The sequence below is a fragment of the Dermochelys coriacea genome, chromosome 2 (assembly GCF_009764565.3).
Source record: "Dermochelys coriacea isolate rDerCor1 chromosome 2, rDerCor1.pri.v4, whole genome shotgun sequence".
Lineage (NCBI taxonomy): Eukaryota > Metazoa > Chordata > Testudines > Dermochelyidae > Dermochelys > Dermochelys coriacea.
In genome coordinates this window covers 249,356,621-249,377,746 of record NC_050069.1, presented here as the reverse complement: position 1 = coordinate 249,377,746, position 21,126 = coordinate 249,356,621, and the positions used below count along the sequence as shown (strand labels likewise).

Genomic DNA, 21,126 nt, shown 5'->3' with positions numbered 1-21,126 from the left:
AATTGCTACCATTTGCAGTCCCTTAACCTTCAAAAATAAAGACAGTAGGAACTGACCATGAATCTCTATGTTAGAATAGCAAGTAGTAGCGTAGTTAATGGCAATGACAATAGACTTCACAATCTGTGTATTTAATTTTACATCCAGATATCCTCCAGAGATAAAGCATGGCATGTTAAAAGTAACAATCACCTTTTGGCATGTAAATTAGAAAGAGTAAACTGCATGCTTAAGGATCTAAACTGTATGCTTAAGGGGCTATGCAGTACTTCTACAGAGCATCCTAAAAATGACATTCACTCCTAACAAACTAGTGTGAGATGGAAGTCAATTCTGCACAGCAAAATGAACCATGCTGGGTTCTCATGTCAGCTTTCTACATATAACATAGAAATAATCTATTAGAGCTGATTATGAATTTTTGGATCAAAATGTTTGACAGAAAATTTGGTTTCCAAAAGAGAATTCAATGTTTTCTGCAGGAAAACATCAATTTTGCTGAAGCTGTTCGCTGGCCCATCAGGGAAACTGAAGCAAAGTCAGTATGGTCAATCCCAAAAGCTCAGATCCTGAAAATTATGAGGGTTTTTAAGAGTAGAGAGAGGTTATACTGCATTCATCTTTTTTCATTTTTGAACTCCCCCTGCCCATTGTGTGCATAGCAAGTCCCAAATTTGTAGGGTAAGCTGATTTTGGCTCTCAGTGGAAGATCCAACTGAGATTATATTAAAGAACTTTATATAAAATGCTGCCCTAATTACATAAAGCTTCCAGGTTCTCCCCAAACTAGACTCTAATAATTATTTCTGTGTTCTGTATTCAGCCCCACATCGGCCTGTCCCCCAACCTTTCAGTTCATTAAGCAGCCCCTCCAGCCCACATCAACTGTACACAGCCAGCCATACATAATTCCTGTCCCCACATCTGCCTCAGTTCCTCTGAGCACCTTTGCTCCTTCTGGAGCTGTAGGGTGTCTTCACCTCCCTTTCAGATGTGGGGTGGCAGCTGAGGCAGGATCCTTTGCTCCTTCCCAAGCCTAGTGTTGCAGTGATGGAGAGCGGAACAGACTGACCCTTTTTTCACAAGATGAAAGGGAAGGAGGAAGCACAGCTGCCCTGAGCTGCTGGGCTCTTTCCACTTTCTGTTCCTTCCCTCTTGTGAAAATGGTATTGGCTGCTCTTTTCCCCACAGTCCCTAATCCAAATTCTCTTGGGTCCCGAAGGGAAGGCAGGAAGGAGCATCTGATTGGTTGCTCTTCACTAAAAGGCAGGCGAGTGGGGAAGGCAGCCAATTAGAAGGGGGTTTCCTTTGGGCAAGTCTGAACCTTACATGAAGGTTGGAGCTTCTCATTTATTGAAAGACTGGCTCCAGCACAGGCCAGAAATCACAATACTTCTGAGAGTTAACGGCACTGGGAAATATTTCCTTTTTGGTCAGGTCAACGTTAATCTGTGTCTGTTTGAGCTGACATGATGTCTCATGGAAGTTGTAATTTGCGTGTGTCACCCTTATCCTGGCCCCATGGTCCAATTGTATCTCCCTATCTTGCACTGCAGTCTCCCCTCGGCCTGAGCCACTATGGTATATCCTGGGAGATGTACTTTGGCCAGGGAGAATAAGGGCACAAGGCACACATGAACTACAACTCCCATGAGGAACTGTGATGGGGATACCCATTGGGGATGAAAAGAAGATGTTGAAATATCAAAATTTCCTGCAAAATGATTTTTGTTCAGCTCTAGCCCCTCTGTAGACCTTGAAATAAGAATTGGAGCAATTATCATTTAAACCAACAAATACACTGGATCCCGTAAAAAAAAAAAAAGAAAAGAAAAACCACACACACACACACACACACAGAGACTGTTCTAGGATAACATTTTAAGGTATGGACCTTACAAGTGAAGTCACAGCAGCGCAAGCTGTGGGATGGTCTAGCTGCCTCCAGTATGTGCTAGGACTTGGACAGTGTAGCTTCTGCAGTTACATTCTTTTTTTGAATGCTAGCTTGATGACAGCAAGTGTGAGTGTCTCTCCTTGTATCACACCTGCAGCTCCAAGCAAAGATTCCAAGCAAAGGCCTCTTTGGGAATGGCAGTGGCCTGAGCTAAAGGAACTGTGTCAGCTTACATTTAGTCCAAGATTTGCATTTTGTAAAAACAAGCTTTTTAAAAAGGCAAGGCCTAACAAAAATGGTTTCTACACTTTGTTATTAAACAAACAAGGTTTGCTGAAACCAAAATGCTGCAGCTCTTAAAACCTGAAAGTGAAACTGACTCATTGATTTTTCATTGTTCAAGCTCAGATAAATGCCTTCTGTTGCTTTATACCAGAACAGTTAATGTTACTATAATGATTCTCAGTGCATCAGTTCCAGATTATAATATAGTAATTGCAACACGCTTAAATCAGAACAAATCATTTTTTTTTTATATTTTCCAATTGCTGTTTTTTCCCAAAAGGTTAATAAGAGAACAATCTCAGACTGTAAGTGGATCTTATGCTAAAATAACGTGCTTGAAATCTAAGAAGCACATGGTTTATGCATCTCATAAATCATAATTATCTGGTGCAAGAGAAGTCCCTGTACCATTAACTTTTATTTATTTATTTTTTAGTGCTCAAAGCATCTAAACAAAGTGTTGATTCCAATAGGATGTTCACTTTTAATTATAATTTAAATAAAAACATTTATGCAAGACTATCATTTTAATACCTTAAGTTACCTTAATTTCAGCATGGTTTTAAAACAGCAACACTGCACTTTCAGTGAAATGTGTCAAAACATAATAATTCTAGGATCTAACATTTCTTAGTAAAGAATGATTCCAGCTACTTTTTCTTAGACCTTCCCTGTACCATGTTTTCAGTTTTCTTCTGTAAAGCACATCATTTTTCATATACATCTACCTACATGTCTTAAAGTAAAGCTGAAAGTTACTGAGAATGCTTTTACTGCAACATTACACCATCCATAGAGTACAGAAATCCACAAAACTGTTAACTAAGTTATAAACTCCCCACTAACTAGTGCTAATAAAATTTCAACATTTTTGTGAAAATATTTTGCAGCTTTTCAGCCAGCTTTATTATTGCCAATCAAGAATCTCTCTATTATCAAATCTCTCTATTGTCAAATGCAGTTTGTTCTTTTGTTTTATGGTACAATGGAAATGGGGTTTTAAAAGTCTAAAGAGAATTCTCACCTGCAGAGGCACCAGAGGACAAACCCAAGTCCACAGTAAGGGTCCAAACAGATAGCTACTTCTCTAGAGGGGTAAAGCTCACACTGCAGCTTAATAGAACGACAAAAGGCACTAGTGGCTGCATGAGACATCTGGAAGACAAGACAGTAATTAAAATGATAAACTATGCCATTCTGCAGGTTCATTCCCAAACTATTGCCATTCCTGAAATCGGTAACAGGATGAAGGAAATAAATTAATATTAAACTTTGTGCTCAGCATGAACACACACTGTAATTTATACCTAATGTGAGTTAACTTTCTTTTAAGAGGTCATCCAAATAACCATCCAAGGAAAAGGAAGATAGAGAATCATAAATTGAATAGGTAGGACATGGTCATGAGTGGTTTCAGATGTGCTTGATTTGATATTGAAAGCTAAGAGCTAAACTTTTACAAGCACAAAAAATAAAGATGGTAGAATTTCTATATAACATCAGTATAAGCAAAATAAAAGTATCAGCTTGAATTTCTGTTGATCATCAATAACATACCCTATAAATCTTCAACATCACAGAAAATTTTAGAATCTTCCAGACTACAATGAAATACGACTTTATATGTGCCCAAATTGTTTGGTTACATACATGACAAGAACATTTGTTTTTAGTGTGAAATTCCTACCTTTACCCCAGCTAGCATTCCAGTTGTGGACACACTAAAATCAAGATAAGCCAGTGTGTCAGGGTTAGAAGGTTTGTAGATTTGAGCAGGCCGCTTCTTTGGCAAGTCATCTAGAATAAATAAAAAATGAAAACGTGCTCCTTATTTTAATGACAGGCAGTTCACTGCATGAATCTCTGAACCATGACAAGTTCAACTGTAAAACAAGACAGGGCAGCTCTGGCTTTAATACTTACTTACCTGTATCTAGTACAGGAGGCCACGTTCTGACATCCACTGCTGCTGCCGCCTCTCGTGACCGTAACAATTTACATATTAATTGTGTAGTCATTAAACAGGCAGAGCGACTCACCTGGGAGTTTAACAAACAAAAGGAAAGAACACTGATTACTTCACATGTAAAACTGAGTAAGACCATGATTTATATTACAACAGGGTACGTATGTAAGTTTACCAGTCTTATTTCCTGTGATTAGGAGACAGGAACATATGTCAAAAAAGGCAGACCCTTGAAATTTCAGAGAGTATACAGGACTTTTACAAGACCAAGCAATAATTGCACTTTGCAGCAAATTGTTACATTGAAATTAACGGTGCATTAATAGGGAAAAATTGCACTTTTCCCTATACATCATCATCCTGGGAAACCTGTAGTGAAGGTTATGACAAGAATATTCCCTAAGTGAAGGCAATACGTGTTTGTTTATACAAATATTTTAATAAAATGAAAACCCAACTTTACACTTGCAATGTTCCAGTGGTTTCACCATATTAAATCAATAACTGTGTGCTAGCCACATATTCAATAACTGTGTGCTAGCCACATACCCATGATTTCTCCACTAAATCAAACAAATAGGATTCTCTGCAGGACCACTAGAGACTTAACACGGGCTCCATTTCAGAGAGTTCTGGTGTTTCAAACCGTAGCTCTAGAGCAGTTATTTCTCAAGTGACACAGTCAGCTTACCATCTCCTCTTTGCCGACACTCGATTTGAGGCTCTAGAGGATTTTAGATTTACATATGTTGGGGGTTTCTCTGTCTTTGACAATGGGCAGTTATTTTACCAAATACATTACATAAAGAAAACATGATACTATTTGAACAAGTATTTAATATAGGGTATTTAAACAAAAGCCCAAATACATTACTGAACATTTTAAATCACAGCACAGAAACAATGTAAAACAAAGCATTTTTCCTTTCTTTCCCACTCTTTGAGGGTCTGTGAAGAGAAATCAAGTAAGTGAAAGCATTCTTAATTAATGTATTCTTTGTGGAATCTGAACCACATTTGGTTCAACTGAACCTTAAGCTGTTATCCAACACCTATGCAAAGTAATAACCATTCTGTGCACTACTGTCAATACTATTAGCAGAATAGATATCCTTATTCAGGCCTCCAGCATGGAGAAAAAGGCGATTGGAAAATCCCAAATTGAGAACGACTCACTGTGAGTTACTCTAGCACTGAACTTAGTACAAATACGTTGCCATTTTGGTCCCAAAGAGACAGTCTGGATCTACACACTGGAACATTTAACTCCCACCTTTTGTCAACATGAGGAAATCAATCCTTGAACCCCACACTTTCAGCCTCATATGCAAAAAGCTCTGCCACGTGAGCTGAGAAAATTAGCAGCTATCAGCAGTAATCATACTGACCACACCAGTGGCTTTCAATCTTTTCAGACTACTGTAACCCTTTCAGGAGTCTGATTTGTCTTGCGTACCCCCAAGTTTCACTTCACTTAGAAACTACTTGCTCACAAAATCAGACATAAAAATACAAAAGTGTCACAGCACACTATTACTGAAAAATTGCTTCTTTTCTCATGTTTAACCATATAATTATAAAATAAATCAATTGAAATATAAACACTGTACTTACATTTCAGTGTATAGTATATAGAGCAGTATAAACAAGTCATTGTCTGTACGAAATTTTAGTTTGTGCTGATTTCACTAGTGCTTTTTATGTAGACTGTAGTGTAAAACTAGGCAAATATCTAGAAGAGTTGATTTTCCTCCGGAAGACCTTTGCGTATCCCCAGGGGTAGACGTACGACTGGGTGAGAACCACTGGAGCACACCATGTCCCTGATCCAACAGCATGTGCATGTGGGGAAGGGAGGAACAGAGACTCCACATTATAGACTCCTCCACCTCCTAAGATCTCTCTGTGGACACTTAGTGGAGAAGGGTGGCGGCAGGGCTCCTGACAGTAGCGCTCACTCACAACATGTAACACAGTATCCCAAGCCAAGATAATGTTCACTCACCCAGTACTACCTTGTATAGGCTGGGCCAAAGTGTAAGCACTTAATGAGGGAAGACTGAAGGTCAGCTGGGTATTTCAGGTACCATATTATGTTAGTCAGGAGACTCAGAAAAGAGTGCAGAAGCTCTGACCCCTTCGGGTTTCCCAAGAGACATCAAATTTGGGGAGCTTCTGGCTAGCTCCCTGATGGATGGGCAGCAAACACACCTCCATTTGGATGGGACAATATCCATTTCCAGTCACCCTGCTTGGGTTTCCCCCATCCAATTAGAGCACAGTCTGGTCCATAGTCTTTTAGACCTCTAGCAACAATATAGTTAGATCACAGGAATGTTTGATTACTTTGACTACTCCCTAGGCATCTGCAAAACACAGTTCTATGGGCCAATTTCCGCTCTCAGAAGCAACTGCCATTGACTTCAAAAGGAGTTGAAGTGATGGTACTGGGAGGGCAGAATTTTTCCCTAGGACAGCAGCAACTCAGCAATGTATTCGCAACAGCCTCAATATTTTAATCTCCACAAGGTCACTCCACTTCAAAATGAGAAAGAATCCCTGGGTGAAACAGAGCTGGACAGGCCTCCAAGTCAAACTGTCTTTAGTAGGGCTGGCAATTTTCAATCTTTATTTAAAAAGTTGGCCTGTTGAAAAGAGCTAAATGATCACGAGACAGCTTAGATCCACCTGAAGGTTTGCCAGACATGCCCTAGCAGCCCTCCTGGTCAATCTTAGCAGCCCTCCTGGTCAATCTTGGCTATCAGAGATTGAGGGATCACTGAAGTGTTATTGCATATGCTCAGTTTTAAAACATCTCAAGAGAACACAAGACCATCACTATAATAAATAATAATGGTCCCATTAATCTGTTAATAGCAGGTCAGATTCTAACACCACATTCGTACTGAGTAGCATCTTACTTCGTAAGTGGACCCATTAACTTCAAATTGGTCGATACTTACAAATTTGCAGATATCCGCTTTATATCTGGGGACTATATTTGCAGATCATGGATCAGATGTGGATCCAAATTTTCTATCTGTGCAGGAGTCTACAAATGGGATTACTAGCCAGAGAGTTTTTGGGTACCTCCATGCGGGGCATAGCTCCCAGCGCTGGGGCACTGTCTACACTGGTGCTTTACAGTGCTGAAACCTGCTGTGCTCAGGGGACTGTTTTTTCACACCCCTAAGCGAGAAAGTTACAGAGCTGTAAATTGCCAGTGTAGACAAGCCCTTAGAGAACTAGAGTGCCATTTAATAAAGTAGAAAACAACATCAGACATAAGAGGCCACCCCACGTACTCTTCTTGCACCAATGTGGTCAATGCAGTATCAGTGCACCAAAGAACAAAAATAGACTAAGTAAGACTAAAAGACAAACAAACAAACAAAATCCAGGTTATCCCTCTCTGGCTAAAAGCCTGGCCACAATGTAACTTCTAAACTGTTACTCCCCAGTCAGTTTAAGAGCTGCTAACTCAACTTGTAACCATAAATTTGTAAAAGGCTTTTACAAACATGTAAAAAGAACTATGTGGTGCGGGAGTTTCAGATACAGGTTGGCTGAAAACAGTTTACATTAAAGATGTTTAACCTGAAACAGTTGAGCTAGGTCAGTGTAAATAATAATACCAATAATCCTGAGATACCTGATTTAGAGTCATATGCTGGAAAACACGTCTACATGGGTCTTTGAAAGAAGTGGTTGTAAATGCACTCTCATCTGATTGTGACAGTGTGGGTACTGCATGTTTTCAAGCAGTGTTGAACATACCCTGTTCCCCTTACTTTGTGGTACTGTACAGGATCAGATCCTGTGACATTAAGTTTGAACCCACGTTATAAAACCTATAGCCTTTTGCTAACTTTGATGGAAAAACTTCTAAAGAGCACTTTAATTTTCTATATTTAGTCCACTGCCAGTTTAGACTGCTTGCGGATTTCCAGATGTCTGCTCACCTCGACAATCATTTTCACTGTAGGTAATGTTGTTGCAATGTTCTGTGGATGTGGAGGTCGAACAGTTATTGGCACACAGCCTGCATACAGGCAACCATAAAATGCTGCAATCAGGTCTATTCCTGCATGAAGAACAAAACAAAAATCCTCACCTGAAAATCAAATAATTTAATCACAGACACCCATGTCAGCATAAATACTACTTTGAAGTAACCTAGAAGGTCAAATGAGCAACTAAGCTCTTTAACAGACTTCTTTTTCAGTCCCTTGTCAGTATTTGCTAAGCTTCACTGATTACTGTCATTTGTGCTGTTCTTTTACGCATGAAATACTAAAGAAGGCCCAAAAGTTTAAACTACATGTCATCACTCAAATGAACTGCTCAGTTTTATTATCATCAATTTATCAGTGAAGAAGATTAATTACTGTTGATTAAATAGGCTATCCAATTTAAATTTACACACAAAACAGCATTTTAAAGGAGAATTTCAACACAAAGAACAAAGAGGATTTGTGTTCTTCACTGCTCCTGTGTGCTTAAGGATTTTGTTTTAAAATTACTTTCTGATTCCTTCCCACCCTATTTTACCTAGACACAGTGGTGTAAGTAGGGTGTTACAGTCTGGTACGCCATACCATTAAGATATTTATTGCCAGTATGCTGTACCGGAAAGACAGAGAGCAGAACATGGGGCTGTCGGGTGGCCTCACGCCAGCAACTCCTTCGTTGTGGCTGGACCACCCCCTGCCCTTCCATGCAGCTGCATCTCCTGTCTGGGGTCTGTACAGCCCCACTGGAGGACAGGGCTGGGGCAGTACTGATACAGCCACATTCTGCTCCTTTTGCCACTGTGGTTCCAGGGAGCCCTGCGGTTCAGAAGTCTGTATCTGGTGCAGTGGGAGGACAGAGCCCCGTCCCCTCCCACCTAGTAACATGAGATGGGGAGGGGACAGAGAGAGTGCGGGTCCCTGGGCTGGGGGTGGGGAGGAGTGACATGGGGGGTCAAGTGGGGAGGTCACGTGTCCCCCTTTAGCTGGTGCCTCCCTTTTGTGTTCCTCCCATGAATCGCCTACGTATAGCGTACCGATAAGAAATAAATTCTACTTGCACTACTGCTTAGACATATGTCTGTGACTTATTTTTCCGAAGTCCTCTAACAAAAACAGTGAAGTCAGAACTTTTAGGGTCCCCATAGTACAATACATGCAAGTTCTTTACCTGGTGGGTAGACCAAAGCCACATGGTCTCCATCTTGTAAGTGTCCCCTTTCCATCAGCATGACTGCTATCTTCTCCGCTCGTTTATGTAGCTGGGCACAGGTTAGGGAGTTGGCTATTGTTCCCTGCATATTGAAATAAGTTAGTGTCAGAAGAACAGGATGTAGGTTGAGTTCTGATATTCCTTCCCCAACTGATAAATTACCAATTGAAGGCTTTTCTTCAGGATGTTTAAAAAAAAAAAAAGAGAGAGTGTCAATAGCCACATAGTTTAACTAGGAAAACCTTCAGTCTCATACCAAACTGCAACTGGAAAAAATTAAAATAATTTTGTCAGGATGTGAATACGTCCCACCCCCAATCACCATACACTCCACCCAAAGCAATGATTTAATCACTCACCTTAACGATACGTCAGTTACGATGTAATATCATGACCATATAATCAGCACTACTTCCCTTTGTTATACCTGCTCTGTTCCCACATGCAGGGACTAAAGCGCATTTTTACAAGAATTCTGCAGTAGTCTGATGAGTAAGGTTACGTCTACACTGGGGGAAAAAACAACCACAGCAACAAGTCTCAGAGCCTGAGTCAACTAATTTAGGCCCACAGGGCTCACGCTACAGGGCTAAAAATAGTAACTCAATCATTCTGCTCGGGCTGAAGCCTGGGCTCTGAAACGTGGCGAAGGGAAAGGTGGGCTCAGAGCCTTGGCTCAAGCCTGAGCAGGAATGTCTACTCTGCTATTTTTAGCCCTGTAGCATGATCCTGGGCTCTGAGAGGTGTTTTTTTTTCATTTGTTTGGGTTTTTTTTTTTTTTTTGCAGTGTACACATAACCAGAGTCTGAGAAGAGTATTCCTGTAAACTTAACTTCACTGTCTGCACACTGGAATGAAGCCAGATGGCACATTAGAAGGACTTATTAGAAGATGAGACACAAGCCAGAAGGGAAGAAAACACATATGAGGGGGAAGAGATAAGTTAGGAACAAAGATGCACATGCAGATACACCAAATAGGAAAGAAAGTTATTTATTTGCACGTGGTTGACAGACTAGGCATGTGGGATGGGAGGAAAGATAGCTCAGGAAGAGTTAATAGGCTATGCAGCCTCTCACCTGAACAACTGACCTATTCTTATAGAAGTTAACTTTGGGTCACTACTCAAATGGGGCTATCAGACTGTAGTGGTCTACAATGGCTGAGTTTTCTGGTTTTGGCATAGCCCCAATAGGTCTATATCACAAAAATGACCACCACAATGCATGCCCCTGTTGGCAGTCTCAGCAGAGAAGCCTAACAGTGAGCGAGAAAAGAGACTGAACTTCCCTAGAGGTGGTCTCTCTAGGCCTGGGCTGAGATAAATTGATGAGGCAGCGTGGGGAAGGCCTGCACTGCTACTGCCTGTGCTGTGCCTGTTCTTTGGAAAAGGAGGATTTCAGTTTCCTGTCATATGTGGCCCCTTTCACAAGCACTAACTTCACTTAAAAAACAGAGAAGCTGAAGAAATTGAAAAGAAGAAGAAAAAAAGAGTGGTAAGGAAACATTTACATTTCACGCTTCTACTGGGTTATAAGATAAACAATGAGTCAAAAAATGACCTGTAAAAATATCCTTCCAGGGTTCTTATTAAAAGCAACAAGGGACTCTATTTCAAGAAGAGTTAAGGGAATACATGCATTTTGCTTGATTGCTAAGAAATGAATTATTATTCACCATAACCATCTCGCACACAACCACAATATTTATTTACTTCCAGAAATTTAAAACAAATGCTACAGAGACAAGGTACTGTAAACTGAGCAGATTTAAACATTTAACAGAGCAATCGAGGTTCACAATTCAATTGATTTCACATGGAAGGAATGATGAATTATTTTATCATCATCAAATTCATTTTCCTCACTGTGTTTCCTACCGGCTGGTTGCTCTTCCTACTGTTTTCCCAAGACAGGCAGAGCGTGTTACCTTAAGGTCTGACTTCAATAGTCTGATTTAGTCAGTGTGGGGGAATGTGGTCATCAGAACAGTCTCTCTCAACCATGATGTACTTGTTTTTTAGGGCTGGTGGCCACTACAGGGAGATCAACGCTGCTGCAATCAATGCAGCAGGGATCAATTAAGCGAGTCTGGTGAAGACCCACTAACTTGATGGCAGAGCGCTCTCCGGTCCAGCTCCCCGAGAAGAGTAAGGGAAGTCAACCGGACTCAGTGCAATGAAGACACCAGGCTAAGTCAAGCTAAGCTACGTCAACTCCAGCTACGTTATTCACGTAGCTGGAGTAGCGTAACTTACATCAACTTACCCCCGTAGTGAAGACAAGCCCTTACTCTCTCAAGATAAAACAGTAAACTCTCTCCAGGGTCAAATTCTGCCTGGGATGCACAGTGGTAGCTTGATCTCAGCTTTCCATTTGCCATAGGTAACTAATTAAAGCTGCCTCACCATTTGCTGTAAAGTTGCAAATGGTGACGTAACACTAGCTAGTTATCTAAAGAAAAATAAGCAAGATTAAGGGTGACCACTCTAACCTTGAATGGCATTTTGATACCAATCTAATAGACAGCAGGGCACTTTGTAAACACGCAGGGCAGAGGTCTAATATATATAGTAATCACGTAATCTTCTAATCCTAGAAAAACTCTAATTTTATGCTATGGATTAATATAGTTCTGTGGCACAGAAGCATAAAATCTGGTTTTGATGACTAATTAAATGTTTTAAAATTAAACCATACTTATCTCATAAGCATGCAGATTAATTTACTAGAGGTCCTGCACAGCCCTTGGAGTCCTGATCCATTTCCCTCTACATCTTCCCCTTCTCTATTTTCCCTGGAAAGCCTAATCTCATACCCAATATTCACTATTTCAGCTAAGGAAGAATTTATCGTCTCTTAGGACAGTCAGAACGATTCCTTTAACTGAGCAAAAAGAAAAGGAGTACCCGTGGCACCTTAGAGACTAACAAATTTATTAGAGCATAAGCTTTCGTGAGCTACAGCTCACTTCATCGGATGCATTTGGTGGAAATTTGGTTTTTCCACCAAATGCATCCGATGAAGTGAGCTGTAGCTCACGAAAGCTTATGCTCTAATAAATTTGTTAGTCTCTAAGGTGCCACGGGTACTCCTTTTCTTTTTGCGAATACAGACTAACACGGCTGCTACTCTGAAACCTTTAACTGAGCAGAAAGACTGTTGAGCAACATCAAGAACAATGCCTCCCTCTACTGGAATGTAAATATTCTATCTCGTCAACACTCCCGGCAACTGTGAATTCATGAAGTAGGAATATACAAAGCTGGGTATGAAACAGAGCAGAGAGCACACATTTGATAACCACTTGAGATAATTCTCTCTTCCTCACAGATAAGTGAGTAGTAAATACAGCAGCTAAACATCAATGCAAAAAGAAATATCCGAAGATTGAGCCACATACAGTCTTGGTGCAAGCTGATGCAGTGTGTCTCTCAGCATGCATTTCTCCACAAGGTAACTTGTTAAAGTAATCGTCTGAATTTCTTACCCTACAGTTAAGTAGCGTGTAAAGCACATGGTCAGGAGTGGTTTGAGCTCTCCACTGTAAAACTTCTGAGAGGAATAGGAACTAAAACAAAACAGAGTGATAATCATGATACTTTATGGATTTTTTTTTAATTTTCTTAAAAATAGGAAGCAATTTCTTATTTCCACTTTATGCACCCCATTCTTGCTTCTATTTTGTATGTTCATATATCAACATCAGTAACCAATAAATTGTTGAATGCCATCAGATCATTCATCATTAGGATCATTCATCATTCAACATGCTCTTGCTGAATTGTGCAGACCTGTTTAGAAGTCTAAGATTACTGTCTGAAGTGTAAAAGCGGCAAAGAGTCCTGTGGCACCTTATAGACTAACAGACAGAAACACTAGAAAGTTAACACCTCACACAGTACATTGATCCAAGTTAAAATTCTAAATGAAGGTAGACACGTTAAAAAAATAATATAGGGAATCCCTTCCTCATATCTATTCTAGAACTCAAATTTTTATTCCAACTAAGCCAACAAGTATGGGATAACAATACAAAAAAGTTAAACTATTATATTTGCAACAGTACAGATACTGAATTTAAGTCACATACAAGATGTATTTGGAAAGATGTAACTTACCTTTCTGGCCTGATCATTGTCTTCTATCTGTCCCAGATCTCTGCCACTAGCCTGAGCAATTCTTTTTCCAGAGACCAGGTTCCCCACCATCACAGAGGCAGGGCCAATTTCTAGAATGTATTAGAAACATGCTTAATACAATAAAAATATTAGGCTTATAGTTAAGAATTCTCATTATCCCTTCTCTTGCAGCAGGTGAAGTTTTTCCCATTATCAACTTTAGTGAACAACATTTTGAGAATATCCTAACAATTCAGTCCATGTTTAAGATATGTAAATTATAAAAAGCATAAAAGCAATGAAAACCATGAAATTTCATGCATTTCTAAAGAGATCTGTTGCTGAAGCAATAGATATACAGTTTTAAAATTATATATACACATTTTCAAACTATGGTCAATGGGCCAATTGTGGCCTGCAGAGATTTGGCCACTCCATATTTCTAGCTCCCCCCCCCCTTTATTTTCAGCTAGTAAGATGCACTAGAACAAACAAAAATACATTAATATTTTTCTACTACTATTTCTTTTCCATATAAGCAGGTGTTGTAGATGTTTGTAAATGATCAGGACTGGGAGGGTAGATGGTTCACACTCTGAAAGTATTTGAGAATCCTTGATTCAATACATTGAATAGACTGGAGAAAGTGAAGTCAAGTTTACAAGAAAGGAACTTATCACCACTAACATTTCACATACAAGCTGGCCTCCATTGACGTTATGCCAACTCTTGCAAATTGGAGACTATATACTTCTAATAAATGTTGCCATTGCAGTTATCAACATAGTAGTATTTTCACTTTGTGCTTTTAGGTGTTTGCTGATTGCCAATGAAGCACCAGTGTCAAGCTTACACCAGGGCAAAGAAGCCCAAAACTTTGTCCAAAGGAAGAGCCACAAAAACATACTGATGCCCATGTTGGAATATGCACTGTGGTTCTTAGTTATTCTGCATGAAAAACAAAAGCAAAATAGCCCAGAGATCTCCTCTCTTCCTGGCCTCCCCTTTACCATCCACTGAGGCTAAACACATCACATCCAGACAAAACCCTCAGTTCAGGAACCCACAGTATTTAACTTATCTGGAATGTGGCAACACAAGCCTGCCAGATGGAATTTTACAGCTAGACTGCATCTCCTATTACTACCAATTCCTTGACAAGCCACTATCAGTCTCTAAAATTTCATTTTTATAACACCTTTCAAGGCTCGATTACTTCTTTTGTGTTCTCAAGCATTTGTCCAAGAGTGGTAAACTAGAGAAACAAGGGAACTGTTATTGTAAATATGCTCTGAGTTCTATAATGGACGACACCTAAGCTTCAGGCACTGAAGGAGAGGACATTTCAGATTCCATGGTATTTTGTTTGTGCAAAATCACTAGTGCTTAGTAACTAATATATGGAGAGGGGCCAAACCAGAGCCACAGATTCAGACACCCCTCCAATTATGTGAGTTCAAAAGCTGGATTCAGATTCAATTTTGCAGTGAGGGCACATTCCTGCTAGTGAGGTGACTGGTTACTGGGTTTGAGTCAACAGACTGAGTATTTATTCAACCCAAAGTCTTTCTATATTTCTTATTTCAGTCTGTTATAGAGCCATGTTCAATCGAAGTATTTTTAGGAGGGTGAAACTGTTCAGAGTTCAAATTATGTAACTGAATCTATACGGGGGTGAGCCCCCTGAGCTCCTATTGATATTACCGCACAGAACATCACAAACATAGACTATTAATAGCTTATGCCACTTCTCAGCTTACCTGGCTGTTTTTGTCGTGGTTTAGGCAGGTTTGTTACACAGGTATGAGGGCACATCAATACGTTACAGGGATGCAATGAGCCTTCCAAAAAAAGTTGTTTGGTTTCTGATAAGTGTATGCCACCTAAAGGGGTCTTAGGGAGCGTGTTTGCTGGTACCAGTGCTAAGCAGTAAACACCCACTTGATGAATACTGTCAATAGCCTAGAAAAATTCAAGAAGCTGAAATTAATGAAGAAAGGCTAATCACTGTACTTATTAGCACTACAGTATTCATTTGGCTCTCTAAACTGGTGCAGAAGACAACCTAGCAATTACCTGCCACTGTAAACACACTCTTCAGCAATATCAGAGGAGAGGTACTCTTCACTGAGTGCATAAGAAAGAAAATTTACTTCACCACTGTTTGTTATAACCATTTAAAAACTTAGATCTCTAAAAAAACCCCAACCCCCAACATAAATAGATGAACATCAATTAAAGACCCTGGTAATTTCATATAGGTTTGGGCTGATGTGCCTGGCTCTCTCCATAACCATGTTCTAGCAGTAATTCACTGCAGGAGATCTACTAACTAAAGCACAGGCAGACACAGTTCACAGGCAAATCTGATTTTAATTTGTGTGTGCTTTTAATGCTATTGTTAAAAGGGACACTATCAACTTAAAATCTAATCAACTTCAGAAGGATTGAAAAGCAGTGTCAGGTGCCACTCGCCTCTGAACTTCCCTGTTAATTTCTGGAGTTTAAATCAAAAGGGAAAAAAAGATTGTTAAAGATTTTCTCTCTTCCTGATCACTACGTGAAATGATCCTCAAACAAGAAGGGAAACTGACAGGGTATACTGGAGAAACTATGAGACTGGCTCTCTACAAAGTGCTGTCAAATGCACAAGGCAAAACTGAAAAACAGAAGTATTCTCTTCTGTAACCTTTTACTTACAGTAACTTTAGGGATTGCTTGAAAAAACAGTAAGTACATATTTTTCAGAGAAAAGTGTGATTAAAGTTGACTGCATCTCTTTAAAATCAGTTAGGAAGTTTTGGTTCATTGTGTTATCCATTTAGATATCTTCAGGATGAAATGGCCTAGCCCTTGGAACAGGTGGCTACAGTCAGGAATAACTGAAAAGACACAGTCTGAATGGATCTATTCGGACGATGTAGTAAAGTACGGCTCTGGAAATATCTAGTGTACATGATGACTTCTTTCCCAACAAAGAGATGGGTTTTAGGAAGGAGACAAGCAAATTGATCCGTTCAGATGAAACATGGAGATTACTCAACACGACTTTATCCCTCTGAAACATTGTATACGGATGGTCGGCCATAAATGTTGGTAGCTCCCTTGCTCTCTTGGCTGAAGAGATAGCAAGATAAAGAGAGAGGAGCCCTCTGTAAGGGGTTTGAAAAGTGTCCTCATGAGTCTTGAGGGGAGGGTGTTGTGGCCTCAGGTAGGAGCAGGTTCTATGACTGGTGGGTAAGTCCCTGTCCATGGTATTTAACTAGCCAATGTACAGGTCATCAGGTGCAGGGACTTCGGTTCTGGATGGAATATCTGGCAATGGTGCTGTGAGATCAGGTCTGGGCAGTCAGAGCTGGATTGATGTCAGAATGAACATCTGCAGCAAGTATGTCAGGCAAAGCTGCCTGGACCACTACAGAACCATGAGAGTGATCTTTATTTTGGAAATCATTCTGGAGGATCTGTGGAAAGATAAGTTAGGCCTCGACTCCACTGCAGAAGGAAGATAGGAAATGTACCCTGGCTTATGCCCCCTCTGGAAGAGAAATTGACATCTGGCTTTGCTTTGGGTGGCAAACAGGTCTGTTATGGGAACCCTCTCCCTTCCCCAATGATGGAACATAAGCTCTATGATGGATCTTTGCAGGGGCTACTTCTGATTGGTCATGGGTTGTCTGCTTAGGAAGTCCACCTGCTCATTGCTGACTCCCAGGAGACAAAGAACCACTGGGATTATCCTTTGTTGGTGGCACATGTCCAGAGCTTGACAGCTTCCCAAGAGATGGGAGACAAGCCTGTGCCTCCTTGCTTGTTGGTGCAGTGCATTGGTGTAGCTGTTGTAAGTAATGATCTGCACTATTGAATTTTGAAGAACAGGTCAGAAGGCCATGAAGGGTAGATCAATCCTGAACGCATACAGGAAAGCACAGGAGAGGGATCTCTACTCTAAGCTAGCTAGGAGGAGTAAACTAGTGATGGCAAGGAATAGATCTCTTTTTGAATAGTGGTAATGTAGGGGAATGTGGTGCCGGGGACAGTTTCAGTGCCAGTTGTCTCTTCAGCATAGGAAGCATTACTGGAAGTGATCCAGATTCATCCAGGGGGGTCTCTGGGGGACCTTGCTGGGCATGCCAGTACTGAGATTTGTGTTGAGTCTCATTCCCTGTGCCATTCCAGGTCTGATGCTCTGTCCTTCAAGGAGTGATTCTGTGTTCCCCTTCCAGGGCTTCCCTTCACGTCTGGAGCTCTATCTGGGTTCCACCCTGCTCTGAGTGAGCTTCACCTTTATGTACAGGCAGAGGTGCTGGCTTTACTGCCTGGGATGGTGATGCTGCAAATGCTGGAGCAGTCGGAAACAAGGCTCTCGGTGCAGATGGTGTTACAGTTTCGAGTGCCAAGGATTTCTGATGTGGAGGCGGCTGGTGTCAAAGTCAGAGTGCTGGCTCTGCCAGTGCTCTCTTCACCTTTTTTCCAGTGCTTGATACCAGTGTATGATCTGTGCTTCAGGGAATACTAGCTGATGCCACCGTAGCTATCATCTCTGGTCTGAAGTGACCTGCGTGGACTGCTGTAGCAGATATAGTTTGAGCTGAAAGTCTGGATTTTTGGGTCCTGGATCCAGAGGATTTGCACACAGAGCACCTGTCCTGGCTCCCCACTAGGCAGAAATGAAATAAACTATGTCCATCCTTGAAAGGGATCAGTCTGGTACAGGATAGGCAGGATTTAAAGCCCTGAAGATTTGGAGTCCACCATGAGAGTTGGCATGAAGCGCCTCGCCATTCTGTTCAGGGGTGTACAGGGGAGGTCTCAGTCTAGAAGATGAAGATTTCTTCAAATTTTATGAAAAGAATAGTTTTTAAGCCTCCAAGGAGAGTAGTGGGTTGGATACTTGCTAGATTCCCACTTGCTGCCACCAGTGAAAGAGAAACTAGATGGAGGGTTGTGGCTGCTCTGCCCTTCCTGCCCTCACAGGGGAACACGAGGAGGCACAGAGTACAGGAACGGCTCTGATGAACACTGATATTCAAAAGATTTCTATCAGATGGGCCTACAGTGAAATCCACATACCCACTCAAAGAAGCATGCCTGTTTACAATCTTCATTGTGTTGAAAGATCAATAAAGGGAATATAAAATTGAAGCAGCAAATTTCAGAATTACCATAGGAACATTACCTGGAGAACTCTGCTCATCCACTGAAAACTGTCTTCCTCTGTGGAATCCGGCCTTTGCTCAGCAACAATAACTATCCTCTCATCATGAAGGACACTCACTGAAAACACTGCTATTCTGAAAAACACAAAAAGAAAAAGGTATTGGGTAAGAGTAGTGACTGCAGAAAAGGCAATTTCATTCCGGAAGAGAATATTTTGTAACTTATTTGTTAATTATTTGTATTATTCAGAAGAACGCTGCTTCAGCTACCAATTCTTCTAGTGAAAATTGTAACATGAAACCCCTATGTAATTGTTAAACTTCAGTAGCTTTGGAAGAAAGATATTACAAGAGCTGTAAAACCAATAAGTTTTTTTTTTAAAGGGGGGTTACAAGTAGCCCTTGTTTCAGTAGCCTTCATCTTTTCAAAACTAAAATTTGTAATTTCACACAAACAAGAAGCATGCAATTATTTAGGAACCTAGAAATGCAGCAGTGTTTGAATGCACTGCAAGCTAATGCTTAAAAAACATTAGCTTAGATCACTGGGGATGATCCCAATAACCCCTTACACACGCTAAAATCATCATAGAATCATAGAAGATTAGGGTTGGAAGAGACCTCAGGAGGTCATCTAGTCCAACCCCCTGCTCAAAGCAGGACCAACCCCAACTAAATCATCCCAGCCAAGGCTTTGTAAAGCCAGGCCTTAAAAACCTCTAAGGATGGAGATTCCATCACTTCCCTGGGTTACCCATTCCAGAGCTTCACCAGTCTTCTAGTGAAATCGTTTTTCCTAATATCCAACCTAGACCTCCCCGACTGCAACTTGAGACCATTGCTCCTTGTTCTGTCAGGATTATGACTATCCTTTTTAGAAGGTGACCTACAAAGGCTTGTATCTGATGATCTTGGAGGACTCTACAGCCTTCTCTACACAATGAAATTCTGCACAAGTTTCCCGCCGTTGCCAACACTAGTGCAACTCAACTGATGTAAGCAATATTCGGAAGTTTAGCATGGATGGGTCAGGGCTACCACAGGCATTTTTAAATGCTGGAACAATTAGACCTGCTTTAAGCAAAACAAAGATCTCAATTTACAAAGAAAAAAAGTGAAGCAAACCTTCCCCTGTAGACAAACTTCATTGGTTCTACAGCCAGGGCTGTTGCTACAATGTCATCAGCATTATGTCTTCTTCCGCTGACCACCATTAGACCATCCATTTTGCCCACAACGAAGACAAGGCCTCCTGGTCCAATAAATCCTAGTAATCCTGTCCTTATAAAAGGGTATTCACTTATTGGAGCTCCTGAACTGGTCATAGGAAACACCTGTAAGACATACCAAAATACAGTTAGGAGAACCTAATCCCCAGTGTTACTAGTACCGTGGGATTCCCTGGGAATGAGGAGTGCTCACTCCACTCTGGACCCGGACCTCTCCACCTGTTGTGATGAACACTTGTGACAAATATATTTAGGATACACCTGTTCCATAGCTTCAGTTCCACAACTTGGCTCTATGTTGTAAATTATTTAACAGTAATGGATAAAATATATTTGAGTGGGAAGGAAATAAATTTAGATCCAAAATGCAAGGCAGTTAAGAAAAAATAATAAAAATATTACTGGAAATGTCTTTTCCATTAAAGGAATATTCTTCAGAAAAAAAACAAGTCATCAGAATAAGTCCAGCCATTTTATGTAAGTTGAATAAATTATGTTCCCTTGGTATCTGCAGGAATGCCTTTATTTTCCTAAATGAGTACAGCAAATGCCATGAAAATTGCAGGTAATGAGTATGTGTAAATGCAAGTTCTTAAGTTATCTAAGGCAATCACAAACTGTGGGCCACCACTGTGAGTCTTCAATAAAAGTCAAAGTTTCTGTATTTTGTCCTTTGAGGCTCAGATAACAAAAAAAAAAAAAAAAAAAAAAAAAAAGGCCAAATTCTGCCCTCTGATGTACATGGATGACTTACTGAAGAAATAATAAATGCTCACTCAGAAATCATAATTAGGCCTGAAAGTAGATAATTGACTCTTGACTTGCTCTCACATGAAAGGACATTCTTAAAAAAGAAAAGCATCTTAAGTGACTTGGCCAAGGTTCTTAAGCATCTGAGTAGCCAATGGGCTATTTATATGCTTAACTTTACACATGCTTAACTAGGGCCTCAGTTACTACCAACTGGATATGACCAGTTTTGATGGATTTTACAAATGCTATTAAATTCTAGCTCCAAAATTAGTCTAAGTACATTTGGAAACCTGTCAAATACTGGATTACCAGTGACACTGGCTATCACTAATTGCTCTTTCAGCAAGGCAAAAAGTGATTCTAAAAATTCCAAACTAACGCAAAATAGCAAGATTCCTGGCTTCCATGGATAGACTGAGAACTGTCATTCCAACCCCCAGTCCCTGTTATTTATTCAGGGTGCAGTACTTGTGACACTCAGAACTGTGTACTGA

The 21,126-nt window shown here is 40.5% G+C and overlaps 1 protein-coding gene across 10 annotated transcripts in view; it reads right to left on the bottom strand.

Moving 5' to 3' along the window:
- DIP2C (disco interacting protein 2 homolog C) overlaps window positions 1–21,126 on the bottom strand; it is a 513,143-nt gene that overhangs the window by 75,727 nt on the left and 416,290 nt on the right. For all 10 annotated transcript variants that reach the window (XM_038391694.2, XM_043509595.1, XM_038391695.2 and 7 more), the window contains 10 exons: window positions 19,776–19,984; window positions 18,671–18,785; window positions 15,252–15,453; window positions 13,492–13,601; window positions 12,861–12,941; window positions 9,330–9,453; window positions 8,111–8,232; window positions 4,110–4,221; window positions 3,870–3,979; window positions 3,207–3,337 (listed from right to left, as the gene is read on the bottom strand). In XM_038391694.2, coding sequence (XP_038247622.1) covers window positions 3,207–3,337; window positions 3,870–3,979; window positions 4,110–4,221; window positions 8,111–8,232; window positions 9,330–9,453; window positions 12,861–12,941; window positions 13,492–13,601; window positions 15,252–15,453; window positions 18,671–18,785; window positions 19,776–19,984 — 1,316 coding nt within the window. The remainder of the gene's footprint in view (window positions 1–3,206; window positions 3,338–3,869; window positions 3,980–4,109; window positions 4,222–8,110; window positions 8,233–9,329; window positions 9,454–12,860; window positions 12,942–13,491; window positions 13,602–15,251; window positions 15,454–18,670; window positions 18,786–19,775; window positions 19,985–21,126) is intronic.